Below are 19130 nucleotides of genomic sequence, written 5' to 3' on the forward strand. Positions count from 1 at the left end.
CATAACTCCCTCGGATTCATGTTTACGATTACAAGTGTCGGCTGTAGCATGCTAGCCGATTCATGCCAAAAACGGCTATGTGCCGATCCCACTCCAAGTCTAAGGGTCGTTTTTGTCCACCTGCACAGCATCGGGGCGATGTTGTGCGCGTAGACGATAGTGACACGTGAACGGTTTGTTATGTGCTTGGCACTCGTCTTTTCACCCGGATATCGGGTCCCGATATCCTGGAGCATGGTTTGCTCAGTCTTTTCGGCACGGTTACGGGTTATGGTCCTACATTTTCCTGTGTGGCCTTCCATTTCCGATCTGTTGATGCCACCACTTATTTGAAGCCCCAGCTCCATAGGGCGGAGGGTATTTCTAAATTCGTATACGTTGGCCGATCTGAGCCTGTGATTCACTGGTATCAACAGAACACTATGTTGATGGGGGGAGAAAGCACTGACACTGAGGAAAGGAATAGTCGCAAGGACGTTCTGTGGATGTAAGCCGAGAAAATATATGATTGAGATTAAATCCCTAAAGAATATCAATCTCATTTGATATCGCTGAGTCAGCATTTATAGGCACTTCAGTCAGGAAAATATCGCTACAATTTTTTCTACTGACTCACGGTCTATTTTTCTCTAAGTGTTGTCGTGTGTGTTTAGTTGGGGAAGCCGCACATTTCCTAAAAATACAGAGTTCGGGTGAGCGCAGCAGAAGGCCAGACCGAAACACCAGACTGCAAACCTGCGGCCCGTAAACCAGGAACCGGAGACTATCTCGACGGAGGTCGTAGACCACCGACGTCCAGTTCCAGAGCAGGGCCGTAGGTATGGTGAGGTCTATGAGCCTGTACTGCGAGATGACCACGAGCTGAGCAGCTAAAAGCAAACTCGTGCATCATCTCCACCGTGGCGTGGGAGGGCGGGCTAAAATAACGTTAACAGCGGAGGCCGAGGTGAAAACTTCTCACAAGACAATCGAATGGGTTATGGACAAAATTCACGATAACCTGTCAATCGATGATCTCCACTCTAACTGTCACGAAGAATCTTGCGTAGTGCGCCACATGAAACGGTCATTGCGGCACCCACAACTAACCTTGTCTACTGCGTAAACATCATATAACTCTGTGTCCCGTTCAATCTCACACCATACTCGCACTTCCTCATTCCCAGCAATAATGAAACTCTAAAACGTTGGGACTGTTTCACAAGGATACTCAATTTAAGGCGCCTCAAATCCAGGAGCAGCTTGAGGAGTTACTCAAGGTACACTTTTGGTGTAGCTTAAGTTTAAGGCGCAATTTTCTCCTATGAAGCAGGCCCGTTGATGTTTGTTCTCCTGGCTAAAAATGTCGTAGGAATCGCTTCTGAGTAAAAAAATCCATTTTTACGTGCGATTTCGCACGATTAATCGTATTTATTATGAACGATATCTCGATCTTTCGCGCCTCACACTTAACCGCAGCATTATTGATTACGCTCTCTGTAATGAACGAAATTTGCCACTTAGCTTGACGATGCCAAAATGAGCTGTTTTATGATTCTGCAAACAGTATCCACATACCCAGGAAGGATTCCGATGATATAGACTTCGACTATGGATCGTATAGACGTGGATTTAAAATCATTTCTGGTCAAGGTTGTTCAATGGAGTTTAACCCGTTTCACGTGAATTGTCGTATTACTCGGTAAAAAACTGACTGTTTCACTTGTGACTCGTATAATCTACCATGTCACACGTGTCGGTATGTGAGTTACTCCGGTCATGCTGACGGAATCAATTACGCTAAGGCATATCTTCGAGCTATGGCATAGCCGCCCCGCAGTCAGACATTGTAATGACATCTCCTCCTCACTCAACCAATATAGAAAACAATAGGAAATTGGTTGTCTATTGTAAAGGGGCATTACGAAGGCTTATGGGAAGAGGCAATAAAATACGACTAATGTAGGAGGAGGAGGAGGAGACATAATAATAATAAACATCATCATTTACAGAGAGGGTCCTTACAGCATCATAGAGGACTTCTTAGAGACTCTTCTAGAGTATACAAAGGCCTTACATATCCTACCACCCAATATCAAGCTCAATGATCATCAGTTGGAGCACATCCGGTACGTTTTTGTTATGAAACGTTATTTGATGGGGGATTAGAGTATACTGAAGTAGCCTACTGCACGAGAGGATGTTCGAGACTGCCACTCAGGACGCAATATTACCCCTCGCAAGCTCGAGAGGCTCTCAGTGTGATAAGGGATCTATCAACTGAATCTGATGCCAACGATAGGCTCAAACGTTGGGCCATTGGAGTAGCCCAGTTGCTGTGCGGAAGCGGCGCGGACACGCCAGTTACGGTCAGTGACAGGTCTCTGGGGGAGACCCCATTTTCGTTAAAACTCAAGGAATTTTATCCAATCAGGTCGAGCAACAACTCCTCATCACTGAGCTGCTCATCGAAGTAGCAGGAGATGCTGCTGTTGTACAAGACGTCCTCATCAACGCCGTTATTGACGTTCTCAGGATGCATACTGCCATCGACTCGGAGCTCGGTGGACAACTCGCTACCGGTCAGACCTTCCTGGAGAATTTTGACTTCCGTGATTGCATTGAACATCTTTAAGGGATGACGTTAGGCTATGAGCCATCGAGGATACTACTGCTACTATCGACTCACCAAAAGAGTTGCTGTAGATTAAACGCTTTTGTTAGGTCGAACAGCATCATCATGCGAGAGTCTCCTCCCTTTATCGCGAGCCATTCATCGTCTTGTCGATCTCGTCGATGGAAGCAGATTGAGCTGCCATGATGACGAGCCAACGTGGATCGATCCTCTCAACAAGCTCACTAAAAGGCTGCTCACTTATAGAGAAGTACACCTCTTCTCAGCCTTGAAAGTAACCATGGTACGTTCAGGATTTCCCGACTGCTGTTGGCCTACTCCTCCTGGAATTCCCCCTCAGCGCTGCTATCGAGCGTATCGATGCGTGTCGTGACGATAACATAACGTCTATCATCGTAGGCCCTGCAACCTATGGTCCTGTCAGTTCCCTCCTGCCGTAGTGTAGGTTTTTGCCTCTTCATGGATTCAGGAGTCCTTCATTCCGCTGATTTGTGTCGTTTCCTTCAGAATAACCATAGGAGGGACTGTCGTTTGCGTTGGGTGGCACCTTCTCGAGACCACACCTCATCACAAACCCTCACCGACCATGCTTCTCGTCTACTCGATGATTTACCCAAGTCCCGAGTGTAGCTTAAATTACGCATCCCCCCTCATTATCCTTGTACCCTATCCTTGAGTTCAGTTAAACTAGCTGACACCGAGTCGAGATAGCGAAAACCACCCTAAGCATACGTTCTTCTTGTTTTTGGGCGCGCGCTAATAACAATGCGCTGTTCCGTTCATCCAAAAGCGCAAGATGTAGCTACTGCTCACTTTTCGCCTGGGGGTAACAGTCTCTGGATAGAACATGGATTATTTTATTGTGGGTACACACCCTTCGTGAAGAACGCGGCTGAAGGATGTTGATCAAGCTTTCTCCAGAGTGCATAGTTGTGGAAACGTAGAGTCTCATAAGGCAGCTCTTTAAAGCGTGGACCGGTGGGTTTTCCAAGGAGAACTTCATTTAACTCTGAGTCTTAGTGTCCAAGCCCAGACTCTGATGATGATGGTCTAGACATCCGTTCCGTCAACAGCCGCTCTGCGTTGGGTCAATTTGGGATTGAGTGTGCGTATCTAATTAGGCCTCTATGGCTGACTCCGGCTCTCGACTGAGGGAGGTCAGCCTTCCTCTCTACATCATCATCCTGTCACTAACAGCGAGCATCTTTGTGCTCGGCATCAACGTGGGGATATCCAAACTAGTGTGAGAGAGAGCACCCGAGTACGATTCCCAGGCCCGACATCTCTGCTATCCCACAGGTATTTTACTGACGAGCGCTCTGCTAAAGTTGGCGTTTGGAACTTCCCGAATTGCCTCTGCCTTGATCTCACGATCACAACGGGAGTATTCAGTATCCTCATGTGGACCATCATCAGCGCCTTCGTTGAGATGAATTTGGTGAGTTCTTGATCGGTCTCAGCGTTTGTCGGCAGCTTGTTCTTTTCAGAGAATCACATGGCCATTCACGGTGAGGTCAGTAGTTCTACCACCCATTCTTTCTTCCTATTTGCCGGCGGTGCTCCGCCACTCCTCTGTTTTGGAAGTGTGAGTGCCGTTTAATCAAGGATTCAGGAAGGACTATAGTCACTTAGGCGCGAGAAAGGCCGGACGTGTTGCTCTCGGATGAGTTTCGAAGGCACGATGCAGACTTTGGCTCGAGGTAGGTCGGGGAAGAATGGTCAAGGGCAGCAACAGTAGAGTGGAAGTTAGGATGCCAATGCTCTAGTACAGGAAGGGGGCGTGTTAATTGTCGATAAGGCTCCCGACTCGAGAGTGACGTGTCAGTTGCAGGGCCTTCCTTCATCATCTACGGAGTTTCTGGCTCAGGAGAGTACGATTATGGTGCATGATGTATTTATAGGTTCATGGGTGGCGATGACCTCCTGGGCCTTCCTAACGATGCCTACGTGCAGCTTTATTACGGCCTACGATGGAGGTACAACCAGATGAGCAGCATTATACCCTCGATCGAGTTGGTTCTTCTCTAAGGACGTCATAACGAAGGTCTCGGGTATTCGTCGGCAACCTTAATGTGGATCAGGACTACATTTATTGCAGTTCAAACACTTCTGGTGAGTTCAGCACTTAATTCATTTTATCGAAGTAATCGTTGAAATATTGTGGAACATATATATTTCCACAAAAAGCCTTCTGCCGGAGTTGAACCGACGACCTCCCGCTTACTAAGCGGGTGCTCTACCAACTAAGCTAAGAAGGCATATTTTTTATGATCTTATATGGTACGCGGTCTAATCATCCTCCCCCTCAGTTGAGCCAAGTGTGTGTACTCACGACCTACATTCACCATATGCAAACACTACATGAACCACACATGCAGTCGAGATATCACTCGTTCTTTTCGACGGTGGGCTTTTCGCTTGGAAACACATGGCAACTTCCCTATCAGAAATCCACTATGGATAAGACTCTCTACCCAAATAGGACGGGAATTGATAGCAAGGATACCACAGATCTCATTGGTACATCACCAAGGCTTTTGGAAGACGTAAGTTCTCCCAATTCATGCAACCCGGAGGTTTCCTAATAGATACCGGAAGAAGAATTCACCAGTAATGATGATGTACATGAATTGTGATCAATCGTTATAAGCCTTGTGTTTCAGTCACGACCAACTTGTGAACACAACTGCCACTATAATAACACGAAACGTTACTGATAGGGTACACTTCTCCACCGATGCGGTTCATAACCTCGCCGAGATTGCGATCGATAACCTTTGCCACCTTTCCACATTCCTCCCTTCCCCCTTGCAACCTCCTCATCAACAGCATTCATCAACTGAGCCAATCGCAACACTATCACATCTACTATATTGTTAACCTTACTATTTCTAACGCCTGGGTCTGCCTTAAAGCTAGTTCTCGAATCGACTGTGCTAACGATATGTGGAATTTTCTATCTTCTTCCATTAGATGTACTGAAACAGCCAACGGTCAGAAAAGAGTCTTTGCGAGAGTTTACACGGCACGACGCTCTCCGGCCCTTCAGTGTCGGTAAAACAACTGGAGTGACAAAACTCCATCGCGGCAGTGAGCAAGTCGTAGTCAGGATTCTCTCGACCTTTGAAGCCGACACCAACAAGGTACCGCTCTGAGTTCACCTGGAGGGGTTCATAAAGAGGAGCACCAATTGTGAAGTCCTCACCACTCTTGATCGTTGGGGTTTAACGATATAACACTTTTCGAATAGTCGCGTAGTGACGTAGATGATGCTAGCAGTGATAGTGCTGAAGGTGTCGAACAGCTTGCAGACGAGGAAGCCTCCCTGAGGGTAGCAGAAGTTTCGATGGAGTGGTATGAAAAAAGACGACTTACTTTACAACAACTCCTCACCATTGTGAGCACTTCTGACAATATGATCCTTGCTGAGTATACTTCCTGGTAGTTCTCGAGATGATTACCATTCTTGTCGGTCGATACCTCACCATCGGCAAATCACAATTAATATACCCACTCCTACCGCTACCTCGAAGGCTCCATCACCCATCACCAAATGGGCCCCTCGACCGTCCATCTTCATCACTGATTCCTCCAATGCTGTCAAATTCGATGGCGAATACACATTCCCTACGATCAGCGACGATTCGAACGAGGAGTGGTATCAGACATGTATGAGTGATGACAGGTCGCTTCTAATCGAGATCCCCGCACCTACCATCTCCATCAGGACCCCACACCGCATCGAAATCCTCAGAGTCCAGAAGATGCTGATACCTACCCAACGGGTGAATTTCGTGGCGCGTGACGGTTACCTCACCATATGCAGCTGGCCTCCTTTGACTGAGCCGCGTCTATTTTCAGACTCATCCCTTTTCCAATCGTCTTAACATTTTCACGTTCACCTGTGCATCAAATATACCCGTCCTCGCCACCACCATGACGCACTACCAAGATTTTTCACAAGCTCGCTGAAGGCCCCAGGACCGCCACAGACGTCGACATATCGGATTTTCATCTCAGCCTACAAAAATCGCCATAAAAAATTCGCTTCGCTCCGCTAACACCACCTCTTCTCCATCCTGACCACCACCCTCCGATCTAACCAACCTCAAAAGAGAGGGCCAAACATCGAGGGCGTCCAAAACCTACAACGACGAAAAATGTAAAACATGAAACGCTTCGCTCCGCCTTTCACCTCCCACAATTTATCCCCAGCTCTATTTGAGATGCCCACATTAGCACTACCGCTAATCGTAGTGGGGAAGATGCGCCCTCGAACTCGATGGTAGACCCTACCCAGACGCCGATCGAATAGTTGATCCTGAAAACATCATGTTTTAGAGTAGTTGTATATGAAGTCGTTACCATCCGCGTCTTTTGCTGCCACAACTCATCCACCACTGTAGACTCACAGAACAAGCCTTCACGCATCCTCGCCGGCTCGTGTGTTGGTACGATCTGACCAAGGTGTGGTATGAATTATTCATAATAATCCCTTAGACATCACCTTAGGCTTGTTATCGGCCGTCCAAGGATGGAAGGTCAAATTCGTCGATACCCCCGAGGTGATCTCAAACCTACTCTAGGCAGTTCAAGCCCACATTAACATGGATAACCTCACACGTCCGTTCGCTCCAGCTCAGAAGCGGGACAAGGCGCCACGGGATGAGCCGAGACGGGCTGCTCTTGCTGCTGTCGAGGACTAGGTGCTCCTACCAGATTTATTCATACCACTCCTTCCACAACTCGTCCTATCACTCACCTTCTGGTGTCCCCTTCCTCTTCAGTCGTTCCCTAAGTGACACATGCTCCTGCCAAGCCGAGCTGAACCCCCCTCCCGCCTCACCACGGTGGCGTCGGTGCCTCCTGGCTCGCCGCCTCTGGACACGATGACGACGCCGACTCTTCTACTGGAGGAGCAACCTATACTTGATGAATAAATGTGGGGTAAAAATGTCACGTGCAGGGATCGAACCGAGGGTCTTCCAGCGGCAGCATTGCTACTAATAGTCTAGTACCTCCTTTTCCTTCCCCTCCTCAGCCACAACGGACTCCTTTGTTGGAACAACTTCCTACAATCGAAAAAAGGGATAAAACATCGTGTGCAGGGATCGAACCAGCGCCCTCCTATCAGCAACACCTTCTACCTCCTCCTTCCCCGACTCGACTAAAGTCACCTTCGTCTCCTCCCCTTCTGCAGTAGCTGATGATGAAGATGATGTGGCCTCCATCGTGAGAGCCTTCGAGTGAGCTTCCATACCACTCCAAACGCAACTCCCACGTAATTACGAATGCAATACTAACGTGATTCCGGTGTATTCTATAAGTACGAGTCGAGATGTTACAGAAGTGTGGTATGAAACTAATCATCATCCTCCTAATAATAATACTCATCATCATACCCTTATGCTTCTATGGGAGCATTTCATAAACTCACGACGGTAGAAGCCACCGTCAAGTAACCGATCGGGGAATAACTCTTCTTCATACCATCTATCCTTCACATCGTGCCGGAGGGCCCAACTCCTCCTGCTCCTCCTCCTCATCTACTCTATCATCAGTCATCATGCCCCCCACTACTCCTTCTACTCCACCGAGCATGCCTTGACACCGATTCATCGAATGACGATACACTCGAACAATCCTTTCCTCCTCAGCTCTTATCGCGGCCGGTAGCCCCATGCCTTGGTACTGTTGCTCATAGTAGACCTCACACGATCGGGTCAATAACCCTACTACGCTGGCTCGACCATTGTAGAGGTAGCTATTCGAGAACATCTGAAATAAGTACGTACTACTACTACTACTACTACTACTACTACTACTACTACTACTACTACCACTACTACTACTACTACTACTACTACTACTACTACTACTACTACTACTACTACTACTACTACTACTACTACTACTACTACTACTACTACTACTACTACTACTACTACTACTACTACTACTACTACTACCACTACTACTACTACCCTGCGGAAATCAGCATCCACTTGCTCAGCCATAGCATACTGTTTATGATCCAATTTACTACAAATCATCGTCAAATCGATCGGGTCCGCCACCACTGCTGCATACCCAGGAGCAATAGACTCGTCCGGAATCTTATGGAAGATCCAACCGTTCACATACCGCTTCAACAAACCAGCAAGTTGGCGATATGGACCCCTCCAAGGCTGCCAGAACGGTGAACCCATTGCACTTATTATGGGATACAGCATGCGGAAATGTCCAGTAGCCTTTTCACGCGGCCAATCCATAGCGGTACAATTTTCTTCTTCCTCAGACTTCATCACAAACCCAGCAGCAGCAGTAGCAGGTTGCATCGGCAAGTACCGCAGTGCTGGAGAGGACGGGTGACTGTTCCCCTTAGCCCGCACAAGCCTATACACACGGCGAACGTAGGATGTCGGAGGGTTATGCGGCGCCAATTTGAGGTAATCAAAGTCGCCGCCCAAAATTTTCCTCTTCCGACAACTATGCATCTCCCCTGCAGAAGAGGTCAACAAGCCGTTCTCAGCCCTCTTCAAATAATGATAAACTTCACTATCAGCTGCTGCTGAAGATGCTCGTGCCGTGACCCCAAACGTATCCACTGCACATGGATCGCAACCGTACTCCTCTACCAAGCAAATACAGGCCTCCAGCTGGTCTGTTTGTGCAGCATAGTAAAGAGCCGTCTGCCCGTTACAATCACGATGGTTAACCTCACCAGTCGGGGACCCGTCCAGTAGCCTTCTCATGGCCTCGACATGCCCTTCTCGGCTACAGTAGTACAAGGCTGTTTGACTGTGGACGTCAGTGAGAGCAGCTCTAACACCGAGGGAGAGGAAGAGGTCAATGGTGAGTACATGACCGAGCTGAAGGGGTAATAATGATATTTCCACAAATTCCAATCCGAATACTACCAATGCGGCATAAAAGAGTGCAGTTTGCCTCATAGCCCGATCGACCACGTGCGGATCGAGCCTATACTCATTGATGAGGCCCCGACATACATCTCGACTACTCTCATCATCGACCCTTCGAGCAGCGTAAAACAACAAAGTCATGCCGTTCACCGCATTAATAGCACCACGACAGTCGATGCCGTCTTCAATGCTAGCTAGACTGACCATAACAGCAGATCGCTACTACCTTCCTCAGGGACTGTGCTCAACCTACTGTACAGCCTCTAGAGCCTCCTCAGCTGTTGCTGCTGGATCCATCACTTTAACCACAAGTCGTCTCTCAGCCGAACCCTCTATGAAGTCCGATAACTCACCGTAGCTGAGAACCTAAACCATAACTTTACAGCTTCGCTCCGCCTATTTGTATTACCTCTTCCACCACTCGTGCTTCCTGTGCTGGTAGAGTGATAGGTTGGCCCGTGCCGAGGTCCACAACATTCGTTATAGTTGGGCTCATGATCGCGTCGGGGGGAGTCGGCTCGTCGTCTTGGGATGTGGTAGTAGTAGTGGTCGGCATTAGAACGATGGTTTCAGGGAAATTGTAGCACAAGCGGACATAATAAATTGGACCCTAAAAGACGGCTTGCTGGAGTAGTCGATCTTGGGCTCACGGACTTTTCACCGGGCGACACAAACGTCATGCACGCATGCACACACTCGAGTTGGACTCCTGAGCATATCTTGAGGTCAAGTTGGCATGATACGGATGAGGTTCACCATGAGTACAACTCCGGTCAGAGTGCAACTCTTGAGGTTACTCCAAAGACCCCCTGAGTCACCGTGAGTGCTTCGCGAGTCGTTGTGGGATGTTGGGAAAACGCGCGCGCCCAGGCGGGTAAAGACAACAGCTAAAAGCGTCCTAATTGGTATCTTCCATCATCGAACCTTGGATACCCACGAGCAAGAATAATTGAGACTATAGTAATGTAAAAGGTCATTACTGAAGCATGGTAAGCAGAAAGGACGTTTCACAATACATCCAATAGCATCAAAAAAATGTTCAGCTCATCCTCCAAAAACAAGTATTTGCTCTCGTGAGCATCGGCTCGTGGAGAAGATAGAAAAACCCATGCCATGCAGTACGTGGCAAGTACTGATCGGTCCGATCAGATCGGACAAAATGAGGGTTGGGGCCCCAACTGGGGGGCATCTATAGTACTCCCAATGTGGTGGAATGCTCAACGGCTCTGAAGTGAACCACAAAGAACTTGACGGTTCAGCTTTCATCAGGTATCAGGATGAAAGCAACGACTATTATTGATATCAGGATATCAGTACGAGTTATTACAGCACTAGTGACACTGCAATACTGCTCAAGGAGGTTGCCGTGACCACCGACCAACTATTGCAGATCAGTCTTGTACTACCAGGCTGGTACCCGGTACGATATATAATAGGGGTAGTGGAGTCACTTAGTCATTCGGAGATGACTGTAACACAAGAGTAGGGTACAGAGAGGGGATGAGTAATTTAAGCTACACTCGGGACTTGGGTAAATCATCGAGTAGACGAGAAGCATGGTCGGTGAGGGCTTGTGATAAGGTGTGGTCTCGAGAAGGTGCCACCCAACGCAAACGACAGTCCCTCCTATGGTTATTCTGAAGGAAGCGACATAAATCAGCGGAATGAAGGACTTCTGAATCCATGAAGAGGCAAAAACGTACACTACGGCAGAAGGGAACCGAGAGGACCATAGGTTGCAGGGCCTACGATGATAGACGTTATGTTATTGTCACGACACGCATCGATACGCTCGATAGCAGCGCTGAGGGGGAATTCCAGGAGGAGTAGGCCAACAGCAGTCGGGAAATCCTGAACGTACCATGGTTACTTCCAAGGCTGAGAAGAGGTGTACTTCTCTATAAGTGAGCAGCCTTTTAGTGAGCTTGTTGAGAGGATCGATCCACGTTGGCTCGTCATCATGGCAGCTCAATCTGCTTCCATCGACGAGATCGACAAGACGATGAATGGCTCGCGATAAAGGGAGGAGACTCTCGCATGATGATGCTGTCCGACCTAACGAAAGCGTTTAATCTACAGCAACTCTTTTGGTGAGTCGATAGTAGCAGTAGTATCCTCGATGGCTCATAGCCTAACGTCATCCCTTAAAGATGTTCAATGCAATCACGGAAGTCTAAATTCTTCAAGAAGGTCTGACCGGTAGCGAGTTGTCCACCGAGCTCCGAGTCGATGGCAGTATGCATCATGAGAACGTCAATAACGGCGTTGATGAGGACGTCTTGTACAACAGCGGCATCTCCTGCTACTTCGATGAGCAGCTCAGTGATGAGGAGTTGTTGCTCGACCTGATTGGATAAAATTCCTCGAGTTCTAACGAAAGTAGGGCCTCCCCCAGAGAACGTCCACTGACCGTAACTGACGTGTCCGCGCCGCTTCCGCACAGCAACTGGGCTGCTCCAATGGCCCAACGTTTGAGCCTATCGTTGGCATCAGATTCAGTTGATAGATCCCTTATCACACTGAGAGCTTCTCGAGCTTGCGAGGGGTAATATTGCGTTCTGAGTGGCAGTCTCGAGCATCCCCTCGTGCAGTAGGCTACTTCAGTATACTCTAATCCCCCATCAAATAACGTTTCATATCAAAAACGTACCGGATGTGCTCCAACTGATGATCATTGAGCTTGATATCGGGTGGTAGGATATGTAAGGCCTTTGTATACTCTAGAAGAGTCTCTAAGGAGTCCTCTATGATGCTGTAAGGACCCTCTCTGTAAATGATGATGTTTATTATTATTATGTCTCCTCCTCCTCCTCCTACATTAGTCGTATTTTATTGCCTCTTCCCATAAGCCTTCGTAATGCCCCTTTACAATAGACAACCAATTTCCTATTGTTTTCTATATTGGTTGAATGAGGAGGACATGTCATTACAATGTCTGACTGCGGGGCGGCTATGCCATAGCTCGAAGATATGCCTTAGTGTAATTGATTCCGTCAGCATGACCGGAGTAACTCACATACCAACACGTCTGACATTGTAGATTATACGAGTCACAAGTGAAACAGTGGAGTTACACCCTGGTGATATGAAAAAAACACTAGTGAAAAACATATCTTACGACTACTGAATATCGCCGCCAGTATCGCGTTTTATACAGAGTAATGAGCGACTTCACGTAAAACGAGTGAGAGTCCATTGACCAACAGCCTCAACCAGAAACGGTTTCAAATCCACATCTGTACGATCCATAGTCAAAGTCTACAGTATCGGAATTCTTCCTGGGCATGTGGGTATCGCGTGCAGAATCATAAAACAGCCAAGTTGAGTGGCAGATTTCGTCTAATAAAGAGAACGTGATCAATAATGCTTCGGTTCTCTGTGGAGCATGAGGGATCGAGATATGAGGCGCATATTTCACACGGATTTCTGATTCAACGCGCCTCAAGGTAAGGCACCTTACCGACCTTCACCTTATAATTAGGCCCCAAATTGTGGCCCCTGTGGAAGAACCTAACCGCCGTGGGGTATAAAAATCGCCTAGCGCCTTGCGAGCCTTACGGGGCTTGTGAAATCGGCTCCAGGCATACCTAATACGTTTAATCGTGCGAAACCGTGCGTGCAATTGGATTTTTTCACTCAGAAACAATTTTTATGACTTTTTGGAGATCAGGATAGAGATCGTGATGACTCCCTCCGACTATGAGTCACGACCAAGCAACACATGCGCAGAGCAGATCGTTCACGCGTCACTCGTCCACCCCCACAACATCGCCCCGATGCTGTGTGGGTGGACAAACACGACCCTCAGACTTGGAGTGGGATCGACGCATAGCCGTCTTTGGCATGGATCGGCTATCATACTACAGTCCCCACTCCTAATGATGAGCATGAATCCGAGAGAGTTATGAAGATATATTTTTTCACGTCGTTGTGAGTTACATGTACTCGACTATGCACGTATGTACGGTATGAATGGGACCAGAAGCAATCGCATGTAGCACCGTCAGCCTCCTACGTGGTAGAATGACTACACTTTCCGAGATTGTCTACTCTCTTACAATGATTGCTCTTGACTATAGCCATATGCTGGCTGAGAGACTAGAATTGAGTTACAAGAGACCTCCATTTCCGAACTGATACCTCCATGTGCTATAACATTAGAAATCAGCTTGGGAGAGTATTGCTAAAGAGTGTGATACACTCTTTGATTTCACTCCTTACAGTTATACCTTGTAGCTACTAGGGAGTCGTCCGACTTAGTACCAGAACTCTCGGACCTCACGCGCCTCGGCTCTTCCCCGTGGAAGCTGTGTGGATTTCCCTCGCGAATTGCGGGCCCTGATATAGTAGTTAGAGGTTTGGAGTTATGATGCAGGATGAGTATTCACTCTAGTACGTTCCAATGTTCTTGATGAAGCTGTGCGCCTACATCTTCGTGATCCTCGGACAACTGACTGAGGCTGTGGTCCCCCAGGAACAGATGACCCTGAAGTATGTCCACTCACACATTATTGACCGTACTGTTATTTCTTTCCCAGCGATCCTCTGAGTCCTCGTAGCGACCACCGCATACTCAACGAGCTCTGCGAGAAGGATGAATCCGAAAAGTATCCGCCGAACACGCTGTACGGCCCAGTTTCTGCTAAAACTAATAATTGCCCAAGAGTGGACTGCATTAAACAGGTGGCTTATGTGGAGGAAAAGGTGAGACGAGCCTCTCTCCGAGGACGAACTACCGATTGAAACTCAACAGTTTGTTCGGTGAGTATACCCTTCATTTAGGATCTTCGCTTCTCGGTATGCATGCCGTTCGTCCCCGTGGGAACGGAGTGTCCGCCTGCCCCAGCCAGGAGCAAACCCGTGCATCGTGGCAATCTCCCACTTTGCGTGATTCCGTGTCTAACTGTAGGTCATTGGTCGAATTTCTTAGTTGTTTTTACAGTTCCTTTTGAAGCGGACTACTATCAGGCCAGGATTACATAGTAGAGAGTATCTGTATAAAGTTTTGATCATTCGGGAATGCTACATGATTATTGCTGGACTCCGAGTAGCTTTGCTCTCTCGTGGACTCCGTGCCACAAGTCTATTCGCTCCCCTTGCACTCAGTCGCAACTTTCCATCACTCTTCAGACAGCCGATTGCCAGCCGTTAGCTGACTGCTTCTTCCTTTCTCCAAGGCTAGGCGCGATGTGCGAGTTCTTCTACACCGTACAGTAGAAATGTCATTCATTCGCTCGCCAACTCTTCGCACTTGGAAGCTTCTCCCTTTCTTGATTTGATAGTCTACTCTGATCCTTCAACCTCCTTTGGTCATTTCATCGAGCAGTAGGAGTACCACGTGACTAAGTTCGCTCGATGAATCAAAGCCTTCGGAGGTTGAGCGATTTTCAACCTTTTCACTTCACATTCCGTACTTGAGGCCTTCTGCAAGTTGAGAGCTGAGGGGCATTTCTAACTCTGCCTTCCTTGGGTTGCGGCGCTCTACTTTTGGACATGTACCTCGCATGGTACGAATTTGTTGAAGCCCTCCGCATTTACACGCCTTCGTCCCTCAGCTCGAGAGCAGTGCCCTCAGGGCACGATTCCTACACGTCTCAAGTACCTGACGGGTTATTTCAGCTTTCAGCTCATCTCACTTTCTATACCAATCTTGTAGTCTCAGCCTACTAGTCTATAGTCAACCAAAAGTCTCAGTTGGATTGAAAGTTCTGTTCGCAATAAGACGGCAGTGTTCATAAGTGTTAATAAGTGAGGGTATTTCTGAGAGTCATGGCAGCGTTCAGGCTTACTGAATAACGCAACGAAGAACTCACCATGTTGCCACTAGCCACTGGCGAGCATGTTCGCATCACGCCTAGTCAGGCCGGTCACGGCGTTGGACTATGAACTGACACACGTTTTGGGGGTCATTTCATGATTGCGAAGTGGACTCGGGCGTTTGTTATTATAACATGTGCTGTTTTTTCTATTTGTCCTTGTCCTGGCTGCAATTTATGCTTTGGGATTCCCTCATGAACACTGACGGCTCAACAACATTGATTACACGGTGTAATTTACACCTGTTCAGTTCCTAGGCACTGTCAAGGTTATTATAACCTTCGTAAGATACATTCCGCAGATTATAATGAATCATCGGCGGAAGTGAACAGCAGGTCTAGCGATTCAAGTTCCGATGATGGGCATTACTGGAGCCCTCTTCAGTGGCCTTCAGAACGTCCTGGACGACGAGCGAAGAAAGTCCGGTCTCACACTTCGACTGGATTCTTCATAACTAACCTCACTAGTAGATGCGAGTGACGCAGCAGGGGATTAGCAGTGGAAAGCTTCCACTGCCAGTGGAAGCGGTCGAAACCACGCGGGTATGAGGAAAACTTCTTCCGGAAATGCGGTAACTGTTTCCGGTCACTCCACGTTAGCGATCTTGTATGCACTCGCGGCAAGTCAGTGCGAAGCTCGCACTACACAGTATACACATACACTGTATCTGGCACGGCTGCCGAGCCTCGGCAGGCTGCGTCGATTAGGAGTAGAGTAGGCACGGCTTGGCAGCCGAGGGATCCTCGCTGCCTATGGGGAATCCATCGTACCCTATATTTCATGCGGTGTCCGGTCATGGCAAGGGGCGCTGGAGAGGGAGTGGTGTCAAAACTTTTTCAAAAATCATGGCCTATGCCGCATAGTCGGTCATGGAGCCACCGCGAAGAGCCGCGAACTCGGCGATCATACCGTTGTCGGGCCTCATGTCCTAGCGCTCGGTATTCGTGGAGCTTGTGGCCAGAACAGAAGCGAGAGAGCATCAGAGAGTCTCCCTGCCAGGTCTCTTGGAAACCGGCCAAATGCCGGACTAAGCACTACCGAGAGATGACATCTGCACGGTGCAGACTGCACCCCTTTGCACCATGGGCTGGCGGATTGAATATAGTTATTCAGAGCCGTCGACTATGCATGTCAACACCCAGGTCGGACCTGGTAGGTCCGGGCCCCTACTGGGTTACCGTGAACGACCCGCAATCGAGTTTACGCACGTTGCAGTGCCGAAATCCCCGGCTCGGAGACCGACCGAGCGGAATGCAATAGCATGTAGTCTACATGATGTAGAGCGGTGGCGCCCTCAGTGGACACCGATATAGCTCCCCGTCTAAGGTTGAGATGGTGCCAGTCGCATTGTGGTATAGTAGAAAATGAAAATGCGACCGGCTTCATAGGAGGGCGTTGTGCCCTGTCAGAACTAATCCGGGATACTCAGGATGAGATTCATCCGATGAAGTATCAGAGGCCGCGAGTGTATGGTAGAATACCATCAGAGAAACTTGGCTGAAATGTGCGTTCCCTTCGGGAACTTTCCGATTCGGTAACTTCTTAGAAACTCCGAATTTCGAGATATTCGAGTTGTCACCGCGCCCGTGGTGAGCGGGGCGATATCTCGGACCATGAGCGGCTCATGCCGCCGCTGACCGGACAATCACCGACGCCGCGCTAAGGCCATTCTCCAGTTCTTCGTGCGGGAATCGGGAGGACAGTACAGTGTACTGAGTACACTTCATCTGATGGAGAACTGTGCACTTCTGGACGATGCCAAAAGAGCGACGAGGATGAGCCCACTGGGGATTCAGACAGACAGAGGATTCAGCACCTTATCGAATTACAAAGACTCTTATCTTAGTGCTCCTCTGTCACGCATACACTGTGTGTAAATGGCTGCTCGATTATCAGGCTCGCTTTGCATTTAGCAAGAACTCGCGATCGGATGAGGTCTCGCAGTTTTTCGACTTCCTCCGTGGCGTCACTCTATCACGTGTGTATAGCACCACCACAGCAAACACGTGGAGTTCAGCGTGCCACATCTTGCGATAGGTGACCGCTATGCGGATCAGCCCCGCTGTAACGGTGTCATGTTCCACTGAGAGTCTCATGATGGACTCACTGTAGCTTAGGGTGGTTTTCGCTATCTCGACTCGGTGTCAGCTAGTTTAACTGAACTCAAGGATAGGGTACAAGGATAATGAGGGGGGATGCGTTATTTAAGCTACACTCGGGACTTGGGTAAATCATCGAGTAGACGAGAAGCATGGTCGGTGAGGGCTTGTGATAAGGTGTGGTCTCGAGAAGGTGCCACCCAACGCAAACGACAGTCCCTCCTATGGTTATTCTGAAGGAAACGACATAAGTCAGCGGAATGAAGGACTCCTGAATCCATGAAGAGGCAAGATACTCTCCTCAGAGCTCAAAAACCTACACTATGGCAGAAGGGAACTGAGAGGACCATGGATTGCAGGGCCTACGATGATAGACGTTATGTTATTGTCACGACACGCATCGATACGCTCGATAGCAGCGCTGAGGGGGAATTCCAGGAGGAGTAGGCCAACAGCAGTCGGGAAATCCTGAACGTACCATGGTTACTTTCAAGGCTGAGAAGAGGTGTACCTCTCTATAAGTGAGCAGCCTTTTAGTGAGCTTGTTGAGAGGATCGATCCACGTTGGCTCGTCATCATGGCAGCTCAATCTGCTTCCATCGACGAGATCGACAAGACGATGAATGGCTCGCGATAAAGGGAGGAAACTCTCGCATGATGATGCTGTCCGACCTAACAAAAGCGTTTAATCTACAGCAACTCTTCTGGTGAGTCGATAGTAGCAGTAGTATCCTCGATGGCTCATAGCCTAACGTCATCCCTTAAGGATGTTCAATGCAATCACGGAAGTCAAAATTCTCCAGGAAGGTCTGACCGGTGGCGAGTTGTCCACCGAGCTCCGAGTCGATGGCAGTATGCATCATGAGAACGTCAATAACGGCGTTGATGAGGACCTCTTGTACAACAGCAGCATCTCCTGCTACTTCGATGAGCAGCTCAGTGATAAGAAGTTGCTGTTCGACCTGATTAGAGACAATTCCCCCAAGCTGAGCTATAACGAAAGTAGGGCCTCCCCCAGAGAACGTCCACTGACCGTAACTGACGTGTCCGCGCCGCTTCCGCACAGCAACTGGCCTGCTCCAATGGCCCAACGTTTGAGCCTATCGTTGGCATCAGATTCAGTTGATAGATCCCTTATCACACTGAGAGCCTCTCGAGCTTGCGAGGGGTAATATTGCGTCCTGAGTGGCAGTCTCGAACATCCTCTCGTGCAGTAGGCTACTTCAGTATACTCTAATCCCCCATCAAATAACGTTTCATAACAACAACGTACCGGATGTGCTCCAACTGATGATCATTGAGCTTGATATTGGGTGGTAGGATATGTAAGGCCTTTGTATACTCTAGAAGAGTCTCTAAGAAGTCCTCTATGATGCTGTAAGGACCCTCTCTGTAAATGATGATGTTTATTATTATTATGTCTTCTCCTCCTCCTACATTAGTCGTATTTTATTGCCTCTTCCCATAAGCCTTCGTAATGCCCCTTTACAGTAGACAACCAATTTCCTATTGTTTTCTATATTGGTTGAGTGAGGAGAAGATGTCATTACAATGTCTGACTGCGGGGCGGCTATGCCATAGCTCGAAGATATGCCTTAGCGTAATTGATTCCGTCAGCATGACCGGAGTAACTCACATACCGACACGTGTGACATGGTAGATTATACGAGTCACAAG

At 48.4% G+C, this 19130-nt stretch overlaps 4 protein-coding genes and 1 non-coding gene across 5 annotated transcripts; 1 reads left to right on the top strand and 4 right to left on the bottom strand.

The window, feature by feature from the left end:
- Positions 1-1912: 1912 nt before the first annotated feature.
- Pmar_PMAR003267 (hypothetical protein) lies at positions 1913-2614 on the top strand (the record flags this gene model as incomplete). Its single annotated transcript, XM_002776085.1, has 4 exons — positions 1913-1941; positions 1992-2108; positions 2201-2348; positions 2414-2614. 4 exons carry the CDS (start codon positions 1913-1915, stop codon positions 2612-2614), a joined length of 495 nt encoding a protein of 164 aa, XP_002776131.1.
- A 2185-nt stretch (positions 2615-4799) lies between these two features.
- Pmar_PMAR003268 lies at positions 4800-4872 on the bottom strand. The gene has a single exon. It is a non-coding gene; the product is annotated as a tRNA-Thr (tRNA).
- Positions 4873-5771: 899 nt separating this feature from the next.
- Positions 5772-7845, bottom strand: Pmar_PMAR003269 (hypothetical protein; the record flags this gene model as incomplete). The annotated part of the gene is made up of 14 exons (XM_002776086.1): positions 5772-5939; positions 6141-6241; positions 6330-6388; positions 6432-6516; positions 6563-6635; positions 6682-6759; positions 6810-6935; positions 6980-7072; positions 7122-7191; positions 7236-7326; positions 7377-7408; positions 7461-7537; positions 7633-7686; positions 7792-7845. 14 exons carry the CDS (start codon positions 7843-7845, stop codon positions 5772-5774), a joined length of 1161 nt encoding a protein of 386 aa, XP_002776132.1.
- A 262-nt stretch (positions 7846-8107) lies between these two features.
- Pmar_PMAR003270 (bromodomain-containing protein, putative) lies at positions 8108-10033 on the bottom strand (the record flags this gene model as incomplete). Its single annotated transcript, XM_002776087.1, has 5 exons — positions 8108-8392; positions 8599-9486; positions 9535-9736; positions 9791-9903; positions 9947-10033. 5 exons carry the CDS (start codon positions 10031-10033, stop codon positions 8108-8110), a joined length of 1575 nt encoding a protein of 524 aa, XP_002776133.1.
- An 8181-nt stretch (positions 10034-18214) lies between these two features.
- On the bottom strand, positions 18215-18843 carry Pmar_PMAR003271 (hypothetical protein; the record flags this gene model as incomplete). Its single annotated transcript, XM_002776088.1, has 3 exons — positions 18215-18415; positions 18487-18634; positions 18727-18843. Coding segments are annotated over 3 exons (466 nt in total), but the record flags the coding sequence as incomplete, so codon positions are not given.
- Between the last annotated feature and the right edge of the window lie 287 nt (positions 18844-19130).

Source organism: Perkinsus marinus, assembly GCF_000006405.1.
Source record: "Perkinsus marinus ATCC 50983 genomic scaffold scf_1104296954470, whole genome shotgun sequence".
NCBI classification, from domain to species: domain Eukaryota; phylum Perkinsozoa; order Perkinsida; family Perkinsidae; genus Perkinsus; species Perkinsus marinus.